The sequence below is a fragment of the Saimiri boliviensis genome, chromosome 9 (assembly GCF_048565385.1).
Source record: "Saimiri boliviensis isolate mSaiBol1 chromosome 9, mSaiBol1.pri, whole genome shotgun sequence".
Lineage (NCBI taxonomy): Eukaryota > Metazoa > Chordata > Mammalia > Primates > Cebidae > Saimiri > Saimiri boliviensis.
Window position 1 is genome coordinate 125081736 of NC_133457.1, and position 18072 is coordinate 125099807.

At 56.4% G+C, this 18072-nt stretch overlaps 1 protein-coding gene across 1 annotated transcript in view; it reads left to right on the forward strand.

The window, feature by feature from the left end:
• Nucleotides 1-18072, forward strand: part of CDH4 (cadherin 4) — a 626088-nt gene that overhangs the window by 548566 nt on the left and 59450 nt on the right. Inside the window, exon 7 of the mRNA XM_039479762.2 lies at nt 16663-16835. Within this exon, the coding sequence (XP_039335696.2) occupies nt 16663-16835 (173 nt within the window). The remainder of the gene's footprint in view (nt 1-16662; nt 16836-18072) is intronic.

An 18072-nucleotide genomic window follows, 5' to 3' on the forward strand; every position in this document is an offset into this window, starting at 1 on the left:
GCAGGAACCAGCTCGCTGAACACCACAGCAGCCCCAGGAAATGCTACCTTTATGTCCCCCACACACAACTGAGGAAGTGAAGGCGGAGAACAGTGAAGACCCACCACAGCTGGCAGGGAAAGGCAGGGCTCAGAGGCCAGCCACTGCAGACTGCCTCCGCTTCCCAGCCTGTGTGTCAGGAGCACCTCTGGCTGAGAGTCACAGAAAACAGCCACAGCAGCTGGAGCCAGTGGAGGCTCGGGTGAGAGCTCAAGGCGTCAGGCTGAGGTCTGTGTGGCAGCCACTCCCTTCTCGGTTCTTACCACGTGGTCACAAGGTGGCTGCGGGGGCCCCCAGCATCACACACACCATCGCACAGGAGGGAGGAGGGGGCGCGGCGTGTAGCCTAGGCAGTTTCCTGCAGGAAGAAGTCCCAGGTGGGTGTGTGGTTCCGTGGATAAGGTGGACATCAGAGCTGGGTGCTGCGGAGGGCTCCGGGTGGGAACGCATGAACCCCACCCTCCAGAAGGGCCTTGTCCAGTTGAGGAATCTAGAGATACAACGGCTCCTCAGGGCACAGGCCTCACACCTGAGGAAGGCAGGGAAGCAAACGTCCAGGCCACTGTCAATGGGAAGAGCCTTTCCCTGCCCCCAGGTCCTGGCAAGGGCTGTGCCCTCAGCCCGGGGCGCTGTCCCTCACCCTCTGCACCGGCTCTTTCCACCACAGCTCACACCCACTTCGCAGATGTCTGTCCCAGCCTCTCCCCCAGGGAGGCCCCTCCATACCCTGGATGACCTCCCTTGACACCCAGCAAGTCACTCTGGTGGCTGTTGGTCTCCACCGCAGGGTTCAGTTCTGCGGCACAGAGACCCCGTCTGCTTCTCAGCCCTGCAGTGGGGGCTGCAGGGAGGGCCCAGCCTCAGCCTGACCCCGAGGCCAGCTCGCAAGCGTCGATGACACCTCAGATGTGTCCCGGCGATACTTCCTGGTGCTCCCAAGGTGTTCGGGGATTCATTCTGTGAGACAGGCAGGAGTCCATGGGGCCTCCTGGGGAATCCTTGACAGACAGGTGGGGTCCACGCAGGCGTAGAGGGAGGCAGATGTCAGCCAGGCCTGCAGTGAGGCCAGGCGTCTCGCCCAGGGCAGGAGGGCAGTGGGCAGCCAGCCTGGCACCTGCAGGGTCCTGGGGACCCCTCACTCCCCGTCACTGCTCGTCACTGCCTGGTGACTGTTTTCTGCTGCTGTCCCTCCCAGCCCCAGGGGACGAGCACTCAGGGCCCGCCCAGGAACTCGCCAGGCTCTCGGCATTTCTCGAGCTGTCCAGGGAAAGAGACACCTCCGTATTGATGATGTTTTAACTAAAAAGGGCTCTAATCAGAGGGCGCTACTCCCTCTAACTCCTTGTAACTGTATGGGAGCCTATATCATAAGTTTTGAAATTAATGTCATTTTAAAATATTAAAAAGCGGGGAAATCTACATGCTGCAAATGAAGTCACAGAAACCTTCATCTATACAGCACCGAGCTCTTGCTTAAATAGATTATTCTATTAGTGGGCCCCGTTTATTTATTTATTTTATTTCTGTGCCGGTGGAAGTCCCCCTGAGGTTAATGCACAGATGGCACTAGATACTTGAAAGTCGTCTGAATATTAAGAATTTAAATCTCTAGCCTCAGTGATTTAAGCAGAAAGCCAATTATGGGGCTGAATTAGTTTTCAAATTAAACTGCAATTGAAGGCTTGTGAAATTAATCCTTTAAGGCGCATGGCAGCGTTGGTACATGCATTCCAAGAAAGAGCAGGCTCCGACGTCTCCCCCTTTACCTGTTAGCATGATTCATGAGGAGGTGGCCGGCATCTCCTGTGTGAGAGACAAGGCTGCCCTCAGCTGCAGCCAGGGAGGGGAAGCTGTCCCAGCTCGCTGCTTTGCTGATGGGGAAATATTCAGGTCTCTCTTCTAGGGGAGGAAGAGAAGAAAGGAGCCTCCAGCGAGAGCCTTCGCAAGACAGCTTCCTTCTTGTTCTCAAAGCCCACGGGGCAGAAGAGCTTACCAGGGCACCCCATGTTAGCACAGATGCCACTGGGTGACCATTCCTCAGCAGAGGGCACAGGTGAGGGACCGCTGGCCACATCTTTCCTTTGGGGAGCCCAGTTTCTGCAGATTTACAGCCTCTGTGAAATGGGGCCCACAGGGCTCACACTTGAGAATGGCCCAGATCCCGCCCGTCGCTGGAGAAGCTCAAGGGTCAGTGAGGAGACAGGAGTCCACGTTCCCACCTTCCCAGACGCCGGAACCAGCCGGAACCAGCCCTGCTCACAGCACAGGAAGAAGGCCAGACGGACAGGGCCGCTCCGGGTGCCGAAGAGGAGCCGAGGCTCCCAGAGGTGAAACAAGGGTGCAGAGCCTCCAGGCTCGGAGGGCATGCCCTCGTGCTGAGCCCCGCCTGGCCTCCAGAGTCACCCAGGGCACGGAAACTCCTGTGGATGGAAGGCGGCCCTGTCTCCTCCCGGCCTTGCCAGAGGGGGTTTCCGGGCACTGCCTGCCTCAGCTTCAGCTTAGCCCCTGGGTGGGTGGACTACAGCCCCCCCGAGTTCATGTCCATCCAGAACTTCGGAATGTGACCTGACTTAAAAATAGTTCTCTACAGACATTTTGTCAAGATGAGGCCAGTAGGGTGGGCCCCGAATCCAGTGACTGTTTTCCTTCTAACAGATGGACGAGACACAGGGCTGGGCCCAGGATGGTGGAGGCAGAGGCTGGAGTGCCACGGCCACAAGCCCAGGGACACCCAAGATGGACGGCAGCCCCACCCCGGGAGCTGGAAGGGCCGGGCAGGGCTGCTGGTGCTGAGCCCCGTGTGCTGGCGTGCCCCCCGGCCTCTGGAGCTGATGGGGCTGGTTTCGTTGCTTCACGCTGCCCATCTGCAGTGCTTTGGCACAGCAGCCCAGGAGACCAGTGTAGTCCCCTTTGGGGAAAAGCCTAAGGGCCCCCCTGGGTGTCACCCACTTCCCTCCCCATGCAGCCAGAAACCCCACCCATCAAACATCCCTGCCACTTGGAGCCTGTAGGGAACGCAGCGCACACCCCTAGAAACTCAAGAAAACGCATTGCTGGGGAGGGCCACATGACCCAGGACACGGAGGCCATGTCTGCTGATCCCAGGATGCTGGAGCAGCCGCTGTGGCTCAGGGACTCCAGACACGAGGGCCACATGGATCCAGTGAGGTCAGGGGGACGGCGACTCCCTCTTCAGGACACACTCACTCACTCCCAGAGCCAAGCCCTCCCAGCACAGACGGCACCCACGAGAGGACGGGGGGGGAGGCGGCCCCAGCCTGCCGGGCAGTCCCTCATGAGGCAAACCCACTTGTCTCTACCCACATTCCCTCCTGTACCCACTGACAAAGAGCCCTGGTGAGTTCACTGCAGCCTCCCAGGGCAAGGCCAAGCACACCAGTTGTCCTGTTACCTTGACCCCTGGCCAGGGTCCTCTCTGGGGCTGCACAGTGGTGCTCTCCTGCTCCATCACCCACCCAGGCCCTGGCTTTCTGTCTGGTCCTCTGTGCAGCAGAGCACCAGGGTTCCATGCCACCCCTGGAGGATGCTCTGCCTACATCCACTCTGCGTGGCTTCAAGGCAGCCTCGTCACTTACAGTCTGTGTGTGCCCAGACCTCATGCCCCGACACCTGCCTGGCCTCTCCCTGTGCTCCCACCCCTGCCACTGGCCCCCAGCAGCTCTGCCAGGCACCCCTCCCAGCCATCCTGAATCCCACACTGCACCCAGCAGAAGGCAGTGAGCTAACTTCCTGGACTGGTTAGTGTAGCTGGTGGACTGACTTCCTGGGATGATTAATGTACGTGATGGACTGACTTCCCGGGATGGTTAGTGTAGATAATGGCTGACGTCCTGGGATGGTTAATGGTGGTGACAGACTGACTTCCTGGGCTGGTTAGTGTAGGTGATGGACTGACTCCTGGGCTGGTTAGTGTAGGTGATGGACTGACTCCTGGGCTGGTTAGTGTAGGTGATGGACTGACTCCTGGGCTGGTTAGTGTAGGTGATGGACTGACTCCTGGGCTGGTTAGTGTAGGTGATGGACTGACTCCTGGGCTGGTTAGTGTAGGTGATGGACTGACTCCTGGGTTGGTTAGTGTAGGTGATGGACTGACTCCTGGGCTGGTTAGTGTAGGTGATGGACTGACTCCTGGGCTGGTTAGTGTAGGTGATGGACTGACTTCCTGGGCTGGTTAGTGTAGGTGATGGACTGACTCCTGGGCTGGTTAGTGTAGGTGATGGACTGACTCCTGGGCTGGTTAGTGTAGGTGATGGACTGACTCCTGGGCTGGTTAGTGTAGGTGATGGACTGACTCCTGGGCTGGTTAGTGTAGGTGATGGACTGACTCCTGGGCTGGTTAGTGTAGGTGATGGACTGACTCCTGGGTTGGTTAGTGTAGGTGATGGACTGACTCCTGGGCTGGTTAGTGTAGGTGATGGACTGACTCCTGGGCTGGTTAGTGTAGGTGATGGACTGACTCCTGGGCTGGTTAGTGTAGGTGATGGACTGACTCCTGGGCTGGTTAGTGTAGGTGATGGACTGACTCCTGGGCTGGTTAGTGTAGGTGATGGACTGACTCCTGGGTTGGTTAGTGTAGGTGATGGACTGACTCCTGGGCTGGTTAGTGTAGGTGATGGACTGACTCCTGGGCTGGTTAGTGTAGGTGATGGACTGACTCCTGGGCTGGTTAGTGTAGGTGATGGACTGACTCCTGGGTTGGTTAGTGTAGGTGATGGACTGACTCCTGGGCTGGTTAGTGTAGGTGATGGACTGACTCCTGGGCTGGTTAGTGTAGGTGATGGACTGACTCCTGGGCTGGTTAGTGTAGGTGATGGACTGACTCCTGGGCTGGTTAGTGTAGGTGATGGACTGACTCCTGGGCTGGTTAGTGTAGGTGATGGACTGACTCCTGGGTTGGTTAGTGTAGGTGATGGACTGACTCCTGGGCTGGTTAGTGTAGGTGATGGACTGACTCCTGGGCTGGTTAGTGTAGGTGATGGACTGACTCCTGGGCTGGTTAGTGTAGGTGATGGACTGACTTCCTGGGCTGGTTAGTGTAGGTGATGGACTGACTTCCTGGGTTGGTTAGTGTAGGTGATGGACTGACTTCCTGGATTGGTTAGTGTAGGTGATGGACTGACTTCCTGGGTTGGTTAGTGTAGGTGATGGACTGACTTCCTGGGCTGGTTAGTGTAGGTGATGGACTGACTTCCTGGGTTGGTTAGTGTAGGTGATGGACTGACTCCTGGGTTGGTTAGTGTAGGTGATGGACTGACTCCTGGGCTGGTTAGTGTAGGTGATGGACTGACTTCCTGGGCTGGTTAGTGTAGGTGATGGACTGACTCCTGGGCTGGTTAGTGTAGGTGATGGACTGACTCCTGGGCTGGTTAGTGTAGGTGATGGACTGACTCCTGGGCTGGTTAGTGTAGGTGATGGACTGACTCCTGGGCTGGTTAGTGTAGGTGATGGACTGACTCCTGGGCTGGTTACTGTCGATAATGGCTGGCTTCCTGGCTGGTTAGTGTAGATGATAAGCTGACTTCCCTGACTGGTTAGTGTATATGACAGCTGGCTTCCTGTCTGGTTAATGTAAATGATACCTGGCTTCCTGGCTGGTTTGTGTATGTAATGGGTTGATTTCCTGGCCTGCTTAGTGTAGATAATACCTGTCTTTGTTGCTGGCTAGTGTGGACAATGGGCTGGCTTCCTGCCTGGTTAGCATAGATAATACCTGGCTTCCTGGCTGGTTAGTGTAGGTGATAGCTCTCTTCCTGGCTGGTTAGTGTGATGATAGCTCTCTTCCTGGCTGGTTACTGTGATGATAGCTGGCTTCCTGGCTGGTTAGTGTAGGTGATAGCTGGCTTCTTGGCTGGTTAGTGTGATGATAGCTTGCTTCCTGGCTGGTTAGTGTGATGATAGCTGGCTTCCTGGCTGGTTAGTGTAGGTGATAGCTCGCTTCCTGGCTGGTTAGTATAGGTGATAGCTGGCTTCCTGGCTGGTTAGTGTGATGGTAGCTGGCTTCCTGGCTGGTTAGTGTGATGGTAACTGGCTTCCTGGCTGGTTAGTGTGATGATAGCTGGCTTCCTGGCTGGTTAATGTATGTAATGGATTCGTTTTCTAGACTGCTTACTGCAGGTGTGGTCAGAATTCTGTTTTTATATTTGGTCAAGTCATTGTTCATGTTTATATTGAATGTCTTAGTAACATCTGGGATCATACAGTTCACTGTCACCACCAGGATCCTGGCACTGAGGTCACCAAGGGACAGAAGTTTCCTACCCAGAGGACCCTTGGTTGCCACATAGTAGTGGCCACACCACCCCCTGGCATGGGGGATTTTGTTTATGAGCTTCAGCCACTGGGGTATACACAACATCGGTCTCGATGCTTGGCACACAGTGGATGTTCAGCAAGTATTTGTTCCAGGCGCCACTCTGTTCTCAGAGACGATGTCAGCTTAGACAGCTGGGGTTTTCCACACCTACGATTTTCTCCTTAGGATAAACTCTAGCAGTGGATTTGCTGAGCAGGCACATTTTGAAGGGTTTTGTGTATACACAGCCAATGGCCTCCAAGAAGCTGAGGCCGCCCCCTCTCCATGAAAGCCATGGAGGGTGCCAGCTGCCTTCTGTGTCATCACTATTAGGTGCCATCATTATTTCAAAGTAGCTTTTGCACATGTGGCATGTGGAAAACGTCTTTCTTTCGTTTCTTTGATCAATAATAAAGTTGGTTTTTAAAAGAAGGAGAAGCAGCAGAGAGCCTGTCTGTTAAAGATGCAGGATCCTGCCCCTTGGGCAAGAGGGCTGCACCCCAGCATTCCAGCAGGTGTGCCGGGCGTGGCACTGTCGGGCCGTCTGCACTGTGCCTTTGCATGTTTCCCAGTGAGCGTGTGCTGGTTACCATGAGTGTGTTTTATTTCTGCATCCAGAAAAGAATTCTCAAAAGTGAGTGATTTGGCTTTATAAAGCAGATTCCTAAGTGTGACAAAAAGAAAAAAAGGTAGACGCTTATGTGTAGCGTGTTTCTGTGGTTAGCTGGAAAGCAATGAGCAGTTCTTGGTGCCAGAGAGTGGGATCCTGAGCCACCTCCCAAGGAGGGGCCCTGCTACCCGCCCTTTCCCGCGAACAGGACGATGCAGGTGGCTGGGATGGGTTCTTGAGAGCAGCGTCCATCCTAAGGGGGCATCCAGTGAGGAGCCAGCCGGAGAAAGAGGGATGGAGGCTGCCTTCCAGGTGCACATGCACACACACCTGTTTCCAGAACACTCGCTTTGGGGGCATGCACGTTTGACTCTCAGCCTGGGATTTTGATGCCCTGCTCACCCTTCCTGAAACACTAACACCCTGGCGTTCCAGCCCAGGTGCTGTGTCAGAAGCAGGGGACCTCCCTTCAAAGAGCTTATGATATGCCGGGTGCAGAGGCTCACGCGTGTAATCCCAACACTTTGGGAGTCTGAGGTGGGCGGATCACTTGAGCTCAGAAGTTCAAGACCAGACTGACCAGCATGGAGAAACCCAATCTCTACTAAAAATACAAAAATTTGTCTGGCGTAGTGGTGCACACCTGTGATCTCAGCTACTTGAGAGGCTGAAGCAGGAGAATCGCTTGAACCTGGGAAGTGAAGGCTGCAGTGAGCTAAGATCATGCCACTGCACTCCAGCCTGAGTGACAGAGCAAAACTCTGTCGAGAGAGAGAGAGAGAGAGAGAGAAAGAGAGTGAGAGAGAGAGAGAGAGTGCTTATGATAAAATTGAGCCCAAGTAAAGTGGGGGATTCCTGGGTGCTCATCACGTTTCCTCCCCCCAAAGGCCCTTCCTCCACCCTGGAGCTGGCCAACAGCTCTAAGTGCAGGATTTGCATGCTGAGGCAGGAGATAGGCAGAGGAGGGTACCATGGCACTGGTTTAAAGCCACTTCTGCCTTTAGTTAATGAAGAGTTAATGTGATAAGAGCCACTACGAGCTTCTAATGAGCAGCCCTTACCATGGGGGAGGGGAGTTAAACTAAGGTGACTCACAAGGAACGACACACCTGCCACGGTGGGCTGAGTTCCGATGACCCGGGCCATCTCAGAGTGTCCAGGCTCTTCTCTGTGAGGAAGACATTCTGTTTTTGCAAAAACTCCACCAAATGGAAATGGGGATATTTTTGCCTGCATCAAATGTGAGGGATACAATTATTTTTAACTAAAAAGCAGGCAAACTTGGACGCCTGATCAGTGACCGATTAGTGCTTGGTTAAAGAGCATAAACCGCGGGATGGATCAGCCCCTCAAGTCAGACACGTGGAATTTCCATGCTGGAGGACTCGGGTCTGGGCCAGGGCCACCAGCTCGTCCCATGGTAGGGGGGTGGGAGGGGTTCGTCCATGCCAGGACCCCTTCCTGGGGCAGCATCCTGGGGCTCTCTGTGTTCCCTTTACAGGGACATGGGAATGCTGTAGGTGGGAGGGAATTTAGTCCAAGAGGACACTTTACAGCCGTTGGCCTGGGCAAGACCTCTGAGGAGTCAGAGAGAGCCAGCGGGGTCGGCTCCTGCTGCAGAGGCCCAGCTTCTAACGGGGCAGGGCTGAAAAGGGGTGAGAGGCACAGACAGCCTGGGAGGTGGGGACCCAGACAGTCCCACAGTATTCAGGGTCATAGGTGATGGAGGGAAGGACCAGTGCCTCAGCTCCCAAACCCACAACGGGCCATAACCCTGCTGTTGTCAGCCCCAAGGCAAACCAGGCAGTGTCCCTCCATGCTGGCTGGGTGTCCCCTCCACGCCAGGCCGGTGTCTCCTCCATGCCAGGCTGGTGTCTCCTCCACACCAGGCGGGTGTCCCTCCATGCCAGGCAGGTGTCCCTCCATGCTGGGCGGGTGTCCCCTCCACGCCAAACTCCCAGCCATGGCACCTGCAGTCGCAGGCTGAGGTGGATGCACAAAGCCTCTAGACCTGTCAAGTGCCTTCAAGAAGCTCAATTTATTGAATGCAGGACTGACCTTTATTCTGAGACTACGACTTTCCTATGATTTTGGTGGTAAAATACTGTTTTCCTTTCATGAAACATCTGAGCTAGATGTATACTTTAAAGTCTTCCCTTGGTGGACTAGAAGTTGGCAACCCTATATTGGTTCCCTTGTATTTTTTTAAAAAAAAAACCAATGTTGTCCCTGAAATCCAAAAAAAGAGTGTACAGCAGGGGTCAGCACACCACCAGTCAAACCCAGGCCAGCACCTGCTGCTGTGAATGGTCTGATGGGAACGCAGTCGTGCCCGTTGCTGGACGTATCCCCTCGGGCTGCTTCTGTGCTGAGTTGAGGAGCTGTGACAGAGAACGTGTGGGCAGCAAAGCCTCACATACGAACTGTCCAGCCCTTTACAGAAAGTGCCTGCTGGACCCTGGAGGACTGTGCAGCTGGCTTATAGAGTCACATTCCTTAGGTGTACCAGTATATTTCCCCTTTATATAAACATTACGCATCTGTATATATATAGGAGCTCTGTGTGTGTGTGTGTGTGTGTGTGTGTACATATGAGAGACAGACAGAGCTTCTCATATCTTTCCGCATTTCCGAGGTGCCCTCTAGAATCATTTTCTTCTTCCTGAAAAACACCTTCGTATTTCCTTTAGTGCAGGTCTCCAGACAAAAACTTTTGTTTTATCTAAATGTGTCTGCGTTTCACTTTTATTTTAGGAAGTGTTTTCACTGAGCAATGAACTCAAGGTTCTTCATGCATTCCTGTACTCCATTGTTCTCCAGCTTCCATCGTTCCTACTGAGAAGTCAGCTGGCAGTATTGTCATTGCTACATGGAAAGTTCTATGCCCATTGAAAAATCTCCAGTTACTTAAGAATTTTTATCCTTGGCTTTGGCTTTTAGCAGTTCTCCTATGACGTGACAGGCTGTGAATTTTTTTTTTATTTCTCCTGCTCAGGGTTTACAATGCTTCTTGAGTCTGTGGTGTTTTTTACTGGTTTTAGAAACTTTCCAAACTATTTTTGCTTCAGATGTTGCTCCTGTTTTTTCTTTCCCATTGGTCCCTCTGGACTCCAATTCCACATCTGATGAACCCCTCAAAGGCTCATGGGTTTCTTATGCCCTATGCTGTATTGCTTGGGTCTGGACAATTTCTTCCGCTATATCTTCCAATTCATTCACTCTCTGTTGAATCATATTAATCTACTGTTAATCTAAGTTCTTAATCTCAGCTATTTTCCAAAGAGAGCTTTCTCATTCTGTTTTTTGAGTAATATCTAGTCCTCTGACGAAATGTTCTATCTTAACCTTTCAATGCTTCAAACATATTAAACGAAGGTCTTTCTGTTTTTTCAGTCAGCCTCTGTTGACTCCGTGATCTGACTCTCCTCTGGGTCTGTTCAGTGTCTGTTGTTTTCCGTCAGGTTTTGTCTCCTTGTATGCCTGGTTAATCCAATGCGGTCCATGGTGTATGAAGAACTGTAGACGTCATTGGAGGCCATGTGGGATGTCATCCCTCTCCATGAACAATTTCTTTTTGCTGCTAGTAGGAGACACTAGCAATCACAGACAACCATACCCTAAGTTACTGTAATTAGCTCTGTGCTCTGTTAGGACTGTTTCTCCCCAGTTCACCCTCACTCCTAGGGTGCTGCACTTTTAGGTTTTCGTCTTAGGAAAATACAGAGGAAAGTCAGCACAGAGGCAGGGGGACGTCTCTTTAGATGGTGCAGGCTCCATCTCCTCATCTGCAGAGGGAAGTAGGGTTGGGTCCAGGCTTGTTGCACTCTAAAGCAGTGGGGACACCATCAGGGGGGCAAGGATCATCAGGATGAGGTCCCCAGTTCCAGAGGCTGATGGTCACCAGGTCACAGCCCCTCCCACCCATTTGCTTACTGCATAAATACGTGTATTTTGTTGAACTATAATTCACATGCCATACAGATTGCTCTTTAAAGTGCTTAATTCCGTGATTTTTTTTTAGTATATTCACAAAGTTGTGCAACTACCACCAGAATCTAATTCTGCTGGACTAGAGGGCAGACCATGATGCTTCCTCTCTGACAAGCCCTCAGCCCAGCCATAGCCAGTTTTAGAAGCCGGAAATGCCCTAAGACAAAAGATGCCCCAGGTGTCAGGCTCTCCCTTCATCAGTCCCACATATCCTGGCATGTGTAGCTCTCTGGTGCTTTTACGCAGATGTTTTAGGTTTCTATTTTGTCCAGCTTTTCTAGTTTTCCTAGGGACGAACATTAGTTTAAAATGACATTGTCCACCATTTTCTAAAAATGGGATTTCCTGGGTTTCTTTTAAATAACTGGTGACTCTGGGGAAATTCTGTTGATAATTACATTCATTAAAGTTGGGTTTATACACAACTCTTTGGAAATGTATCCATCTCATGAAGTAAAGCAGGCCTATTTGCAGATGCTTTTTCTTACGGCTTTTAAAAAAAAACACAAGCTCTCAATGTGCTCCCTGGAAGACACTGAACGAAGATGTGTTGAGTGAAGGGACCAGTATCTTAGCGGATGGTCCCTGCTTGCCCCATCTCCTCGGTCTGATCACAGCCAAATTGTCTACAAAATCCAGTGAATGAATGTGCCGCCTCCCTCTCCACCCCTGCCTCCCAGGACTCCTGACCACCCACAGACTGTTTTCTAGGCAGGTCTAAACAGTGATAACTGCGTACCTCACTCCCCTGATGAAAACACAGAACTGGCTTCCCTGTGATCTTAGAAGAAAGTCCACAGTCCTCACCATGGGCCCAGCCCACCCCTCACCCCGTCACACGCTCCTTCCCCTCTTTGTTCCTGAAACCTGCAGAGTTCTTCCCTGCCCGGGCCTCCGCCCCTCCGCCCACAGTCCTCCTTCGTGCCTCACTCCCTCACCTCCGAGAGACCTTTCTGCTTCCTCTGCCATTGACTTCTCAGCGGCTCCCCTCCGTTGCTGCCCATGCATGTGTATCGTAGTCCCACAAAGCACTTACCATCGCCGACAGTTTTGCCTTGTTTACCCGTTCGTTTGGTCTCTGCAGCACATAAGGAGTAGGCGCCGTGTGTGTCTGATTGCTCTCATTGCCGTACGGAAGCACAGCACGTGACGTCTGGTACGTAGCAACTGCTTAGTCACTAATCATAGAGTGACTATAAAACAATGAAATATTATTCAGCCGTGAAAAGGAACGAACCATGAAAACATTAGGTCAACTCTAAAAAGCCAGACACCAAAGGCCACATAGCGTAGGATTCCATGTATGTGAAGTGTTCAGAAGACACAAATCCACGGAGACAGGACATGGATGAGTGGTTGCCGTGGTTGCCAGTGTCTGGAGAAGTGGAAGGAGGAGTGACTGCGGATGGGGACGGATTTGTTTTTGGAATGATGAAAATGGTCTGAAATTCGATGCCAGTGGTAGCTGCACCACTTTCTGAATATACTATCAAAAAAAGACCACTGAGTTGAGCACTTTAAGGTACAACCTGTATGGGGTGTGAATTACAGTTCAGTAACATACATGTATGTATGCAGTAAGCAAGTGGAGAGGGGCCGCGACCTGGTGACCCTCAGCCTCTGGAACTGGGGACCCTGCCACAATGATCCTCGCCCCCCTGGCAGTGTCCAGCACCTGCCTTAGGGTGCAGCAGCATGGTCCCGATTGCAGAGGAGGAGATGGAGACCGCGCCCTCTAAAGAGACGTCCTCCTGCCTCTGCTTGCTCCTCCGTGTTTTCACGACACGTGTCTGCTTTGAGAATCCTGCGTTCTTTCAGCAGAAGCTGAACGCTGAAGCACACTCCTAATCAGACACACCCGAGGGCCCCTGCGTCCCACCTGGGCATGTCCTGTCCGGTGGAAGGCCAGATTTGGGGTCTTTCCTGCCAGGCTGCAGAGAGAGGGTGAGGTAGGAGAGGGGTGGAGGGAGAACGCTCCCTGCCTGCTCTGGGGTCCTGGAAATAAGAAGTAGCTTTGGGCTCCTTGCAGACCCTGCCTCCTGAGCATGAGGCCACCCTGCACCCCGGGCATCTGGCACGGTTGGCAAAAGTCCAGCAGGGCATCTGTGTGCCAGGCTGTAGGGACAGCACGGACCCAGCCCCACCCTTGTGGCAGCTGTGATCCCACAGAGGACACAGGCATTAAGCAGACACACAGATGTTCCAATGCAGGTTAGATGAGGATGCGCAGGGCCTCATGACTCAGTCCAGAGGGCCAGGAAGGGGCTTTGGGGAGAAGGAGGAGGTGGCCAGGTGCAGGAGGGGCAAGAACATTCCAGACACAGAACAGATTGTGCAAGATCCCAGGGCTGGCGTGGCGGGAGTCCTTCATCTCACACACACAGGAACAAGCACCTCTGGTCTCTCTGGGGCCCCCGCATGACCGGCAGCCCAGTCAGCCAGGGGAGGCGCTGCGCGGACAGAGGCCACACCATCCCCAAGGCCCAGCAGGGCGGCAGCAGCTCTCCTCTGAGCATGAACGCGGCAGGGCCCCAGGCACTGGAGCTCCCAGGTTCTGGGCATCTCAGGCAGCCACCAGGTTGGAGCACACACGTGTGCAGAGACCCGCCAGGAACCCCGGAACATGGCGGCCAGAGTCCAGCCCCAGGACTTCCAGGTGGGAGCGTCTGCCACGCCAGGATCAGGAGACAGCAGTTAGGAGCTGCAGAGCGGGGCCCCCTCCGGCACACTGCTAGCACAGCAGGTGCTCAGTAAGCAGCAACTGCAGCCCCCACTCACCTCTGCCCCCAGCAGGGGTTCACCCTCACACCCAGGGAGGGGCGGAGGCCACAGGGTTGGGATGTGCTGATCCGATCCCTCCCCAAGGCAGGAAAGGCTGCGCGGTCAAAGGAAAGCCAAGCGCCCTTCTCAGAAAGTGTGCACTGGGCCCTGCAGTGTGCACAACAGACCTCAGCCCAATGTGCTCTGGGCCCTGCAGTGTGCGCGACAGACCTCAGCCCAATGTGCTCTGGGCCCTGCAGTGTGCGCAACAGACCTCAGACCACTGTGCGCGGGGCCCTGCAGTGTGCGCGACAGACCTCAGACCACTGTGCGTGGGGCCCTGCAGTGTGTGCAGCAGACCTCAGCCCGCTGTGCGCGGGGCCCTGCAGTGTGCACAACAGACCTCAGCCCAATGTGCTCTGGGCCCTGCAGTGTGCGCGACAGACCTCAGACCACTGTGCGCGGGGCCCTGCAGTGTGCGCGGCAGACCTCAGCCTGCTGTGCGCGGGGCCCTGCAGTGTGTGCAACAGACCTCAGCCCAATGTGCTCTGGGCCCTGCAGTGTGCGCGACAGACCTCAGCCCAATGTGCTCTGGGCCCTGCAGTGTGCGCGACAGACCTCAGACCACTGTGCGCGACAGACTTCAGACCACTGTGCGCGGGGCCCTGCAGTGTGCGCAGCAGACCTCAGCCCGCTGTGCGCGGGGCCCTGCAGTGTGCGCAGCAGACCTCAGCCCGCTGTGCGCGGGGCCCTGCAGTGTGCGCAGCAGACCTCAGCCCGCTGTGCGCGGGGCCCTGCAGTGTGTGCGACAGACCTCAGCCCAATGTGCTCTGGGCCCTGCAGTGTGCGCGACAGACCTCAGACCACTGTGCGCGACAGACTTCAGACCACTGTGCGCGGGGCCCTGCAGTGTGCGCAGCAGACCTCAGCCCGCTGTGCGCGGGGCCCTGCAGTGTGCGCAGCAGACCTCAGCCCGTTGTGCGCGGGGCCCTGCAGTGTGCGCAGCAGACCTCAGCCCGCTGTGCGCGGGGCCCTGCAGTGTGCGCAGCAGACCTCAGCCCGCTGTGCGCGGGGCCCTGCAGTGTGTGCGACAGACCTCAGCCCAATGTGCTCTGGGCCCTGCAGTGTGCGCGACAGACCTCAGACCACTGTGCGCGACAGACTTCAGACCACTGTGCGCGGGGCCCTGCAGTGTGTGCGACAGACCTCAGCCCAATGTGCTCTGGGCCCTGCAGTGTGCGCGACAGACCTCAGACCACTGTGCGCGACAGACTTCAGACCACTGTGCGCAGGGCCCTGCAGTGTGCGCAGCAGACCTCAGCCCGTTGTGCGCGGGGCCCTGCAGTGTGCGCAGCAGACCTCAGCCCGCTGTGCGCGGGGCCCTGCAGTGTGCGCAGCAGACCTCAGCCCGCTGTGCGCGGGGCCCTGCAGTGTGTGCGACAGACCTCAGCCCAATGTGCTCTGGGCCCTGCAGTGTGCGTGACAGACCTCAGACCACTGTGCGCGACAGACTTCAGACCACTGTGCGCGGGGCCCTGCAGTGTGTGCGACAGACCTCAGCCCAATGTGCTCTGGGCCCTGCAGTGTGCGCGACAGACCTCAGACCACTGTGCGCGACAGACTTCAGCCCGCTGTGCGCGGGGCCCTGCAGTGTGCGCAGCAGACCTCAGCCCGCTGTGCGCGGGGCCCTGCAGTGTGCGCAGCAGACCTCAGCCCGCTGTGCGCGGGGCCCTGCAGTGTGCGCAGCAGACCTCAGCCCGCTGTGCGCGGGGCCCTGCAGTGTGCGCAGCAGACCTCAGCCCGCTGTGCGCGGGGCCCTGCAGTGTGCGCGACAGACCTCAGCCCAATGTGCTCTGGGCCCTGCAGTGTGCGCGACAGACCTCAGCCCAATGTGCTCTGGGCCCTGCAGTGTGCGCGACAGACCTCAGCCCAATGTGCTCTGGGCCCTGCAGTGTGCGCGACAGACCTCAGCCCGCTGTGCGCGGGGCCCTGCAGTGTGCGCGACAGACCTCAGCCCAATGTGCTCTGGGCCCTGCAGTGTGCGCGACAGACCTCAGACCACTGCGCGCGGGGCCCTGCAGTGTGCGCGACAGACCTCAGCCCAGTGTGCTCTGGGCCCTGCACTGTGCGCGACAGACCTCAGACCACTGCGCGCGGGGCCCTGCAGTGTGCGCTGCAGACCTCAGCTCGATGTGCACATGGGGGAACAGCCATCGAGCTGAGGGGGCGTGTGGGCAGCTCACCCAGCCCCTTTGGGTCCACCTCGGCTCTGAAATGCAGACGGCCCCCGGTCCCATCGCACCCCAGTCGCACTCCATCTGCCTGAGTCCCGTACACACAGCCCCCCTGCTGAGGGGTCCCTGATTGGTTTGTTTGCCACTGTGTGCCCCGCAGGTATTTATTATACAGCTTCTGTGTGCCCAGACCCATGCCAGGCCCTGCCACAGTGCCTCCGAGTCCCTCCCTTTAAGCCCAGCTAGGCTGGGCCCCGAGCAGGACTGGAAATGCCTTGTGAACGACAGACTGCAGGGGGGCCTCAGGCCGCCTGGCCCCAGGCCTGGTCTGCTGCCCTGTGCTCTGGAAGCTTAGAGAAGTCCTTCCTCCTCTGGGGCCTGGTCTTTTCCCAGCTGAGAAAGGAAGAGGTCAGAGCAGATGACCTCAAAGGAACCTCGAGCTCTAGAAGAAGATTCTAGAAGCTCGAGTGCCCGGGGCCCTGCAGCAATCATGCACAGATTCTAGAGCCCGGGACTCTATAAGGTGGGGATCTCCAATCCTTCATGGCAGAGGTGGCAGGTGCACTAACACCAGCTGTGGGCACACAGAGGAAGGGGGCTCCGCTACGCCAGGCTCGCAGAGAGGTCTGCGGCCGAGGGGGCTCTGCCCGGGCGTGCACGGGGGCAGCAGCCTGTGTGGCAGGCCGTCTCCCTCTGAGCTGCTGTCTCTGTTCCAGGCACCTACGTGATGACCGTCACAGCCAACGACGCTGACGACAGCACCACTGCCAACGGGATGGTGCGGTACCGGATATTGACGCAGACCCCGCAGAGCCCGTCCCAGAACATGTTCACCATCAACAGCGAGACGGGAGACATTGTCACCGTGGCGGCTGGCCTGGACCGAGAGGTGAGGCGGGGAGGGGTCTGCGTGCCGGCGGTGAGCCCTGGTTCCCCCAGGACACACACACGAGCTGCTGGAGGCTCTCCAGAGGCGCAGTCGGGGGTGATCAGAAGCCTTCCCCAGGTCTCTCTCTTGCCATGGGAGATACTCAGCAAAGCAGGCTCCAGAGCTCTCACCACCGACTGCTGTGGGCGAGTCTTGTGAGATTTCCAGGACAGGCCTTCCTGGCAAGTGCGGCCACGTGTGGAGGGCTCAGAAAATCAGGGACCGGCCCCTGGGTCTCCAGGTCCAGCCACAGCGGCACTCGGGGTCTGGGGTGCTCTGACGGCCCCTCTCAGGACCTGAACACACACGCCTGCCTTGAAACCCACCCCTTCTGGGCCTGGCACCTTAGAGGAGGCCCACCCAACCCCCCCCCCAGGCTGCAGCGGCCTGGCTATGACAAAGGGGGCACAGAGCAGCGACACTTCACACAGCCCAAAACCATCACAGTCAAATGTATGGGCCGCTGGTGGGTGCCGGGTTCCATCCACTGCCCGCTCCTGCACTGTCCCGTGGCGCCACAGGCTTTGCGACAGAGGCCTCCCTGCACCCCACTGTCTCAGGCACCCACCCCGCTCAGAGACAGACCCAGAGGGAGGCCCTGGGCAGAGGTGAGGCCAGGGGCCTGCTTCTGCTCTGAAGCCTGCCAAGGGCAGGGGCCACTCCAGGGCGGGGCTGTGTGCCCCTGAGCATTCGCCACCAGCTCCTGGCACTGATAGCACCCCACCAGCGGCACCTTGAGTTCCCAGGCGCCCGGGACAGGGCTTTGCCTGCCTTCTCCCACCCCAGGCCTCACTTCTGGCCTCCTGCTTACACGGTGACCACAGAGGCCAGCGTCATTCCAGGTGCAATTCACCCTCTAAGGCGTTTGGCTCCCAGGAGCCGTAGAGCCACCTCGCTGAGCCCAGAGCCAGCGGGGACCTGCCCGAGGGAGGCTCGTTGCCAGAGGCCACAGCACCCCTTTCCGGCAGCGCCGCCGCCTTGCTGGCCTCAGCTCTCCTGCTCCGAGTCAGCAGCTTCTGAGTGCGTCACGGCCCTCGAGCTCTGGAGGTGCGGGGGGGGGGACGGCCAGGGGACCCTGCCTCAAGCTGGGGCTGCTAACCTGTCACCGGGACTTGCTGATGACACTTTTGGGGCTGGGGCTGGCAAGGAAGTAGCAGGTTCTCCTTCCAGGTTTGGGGCTGTGGGACCCCCAGCGCCT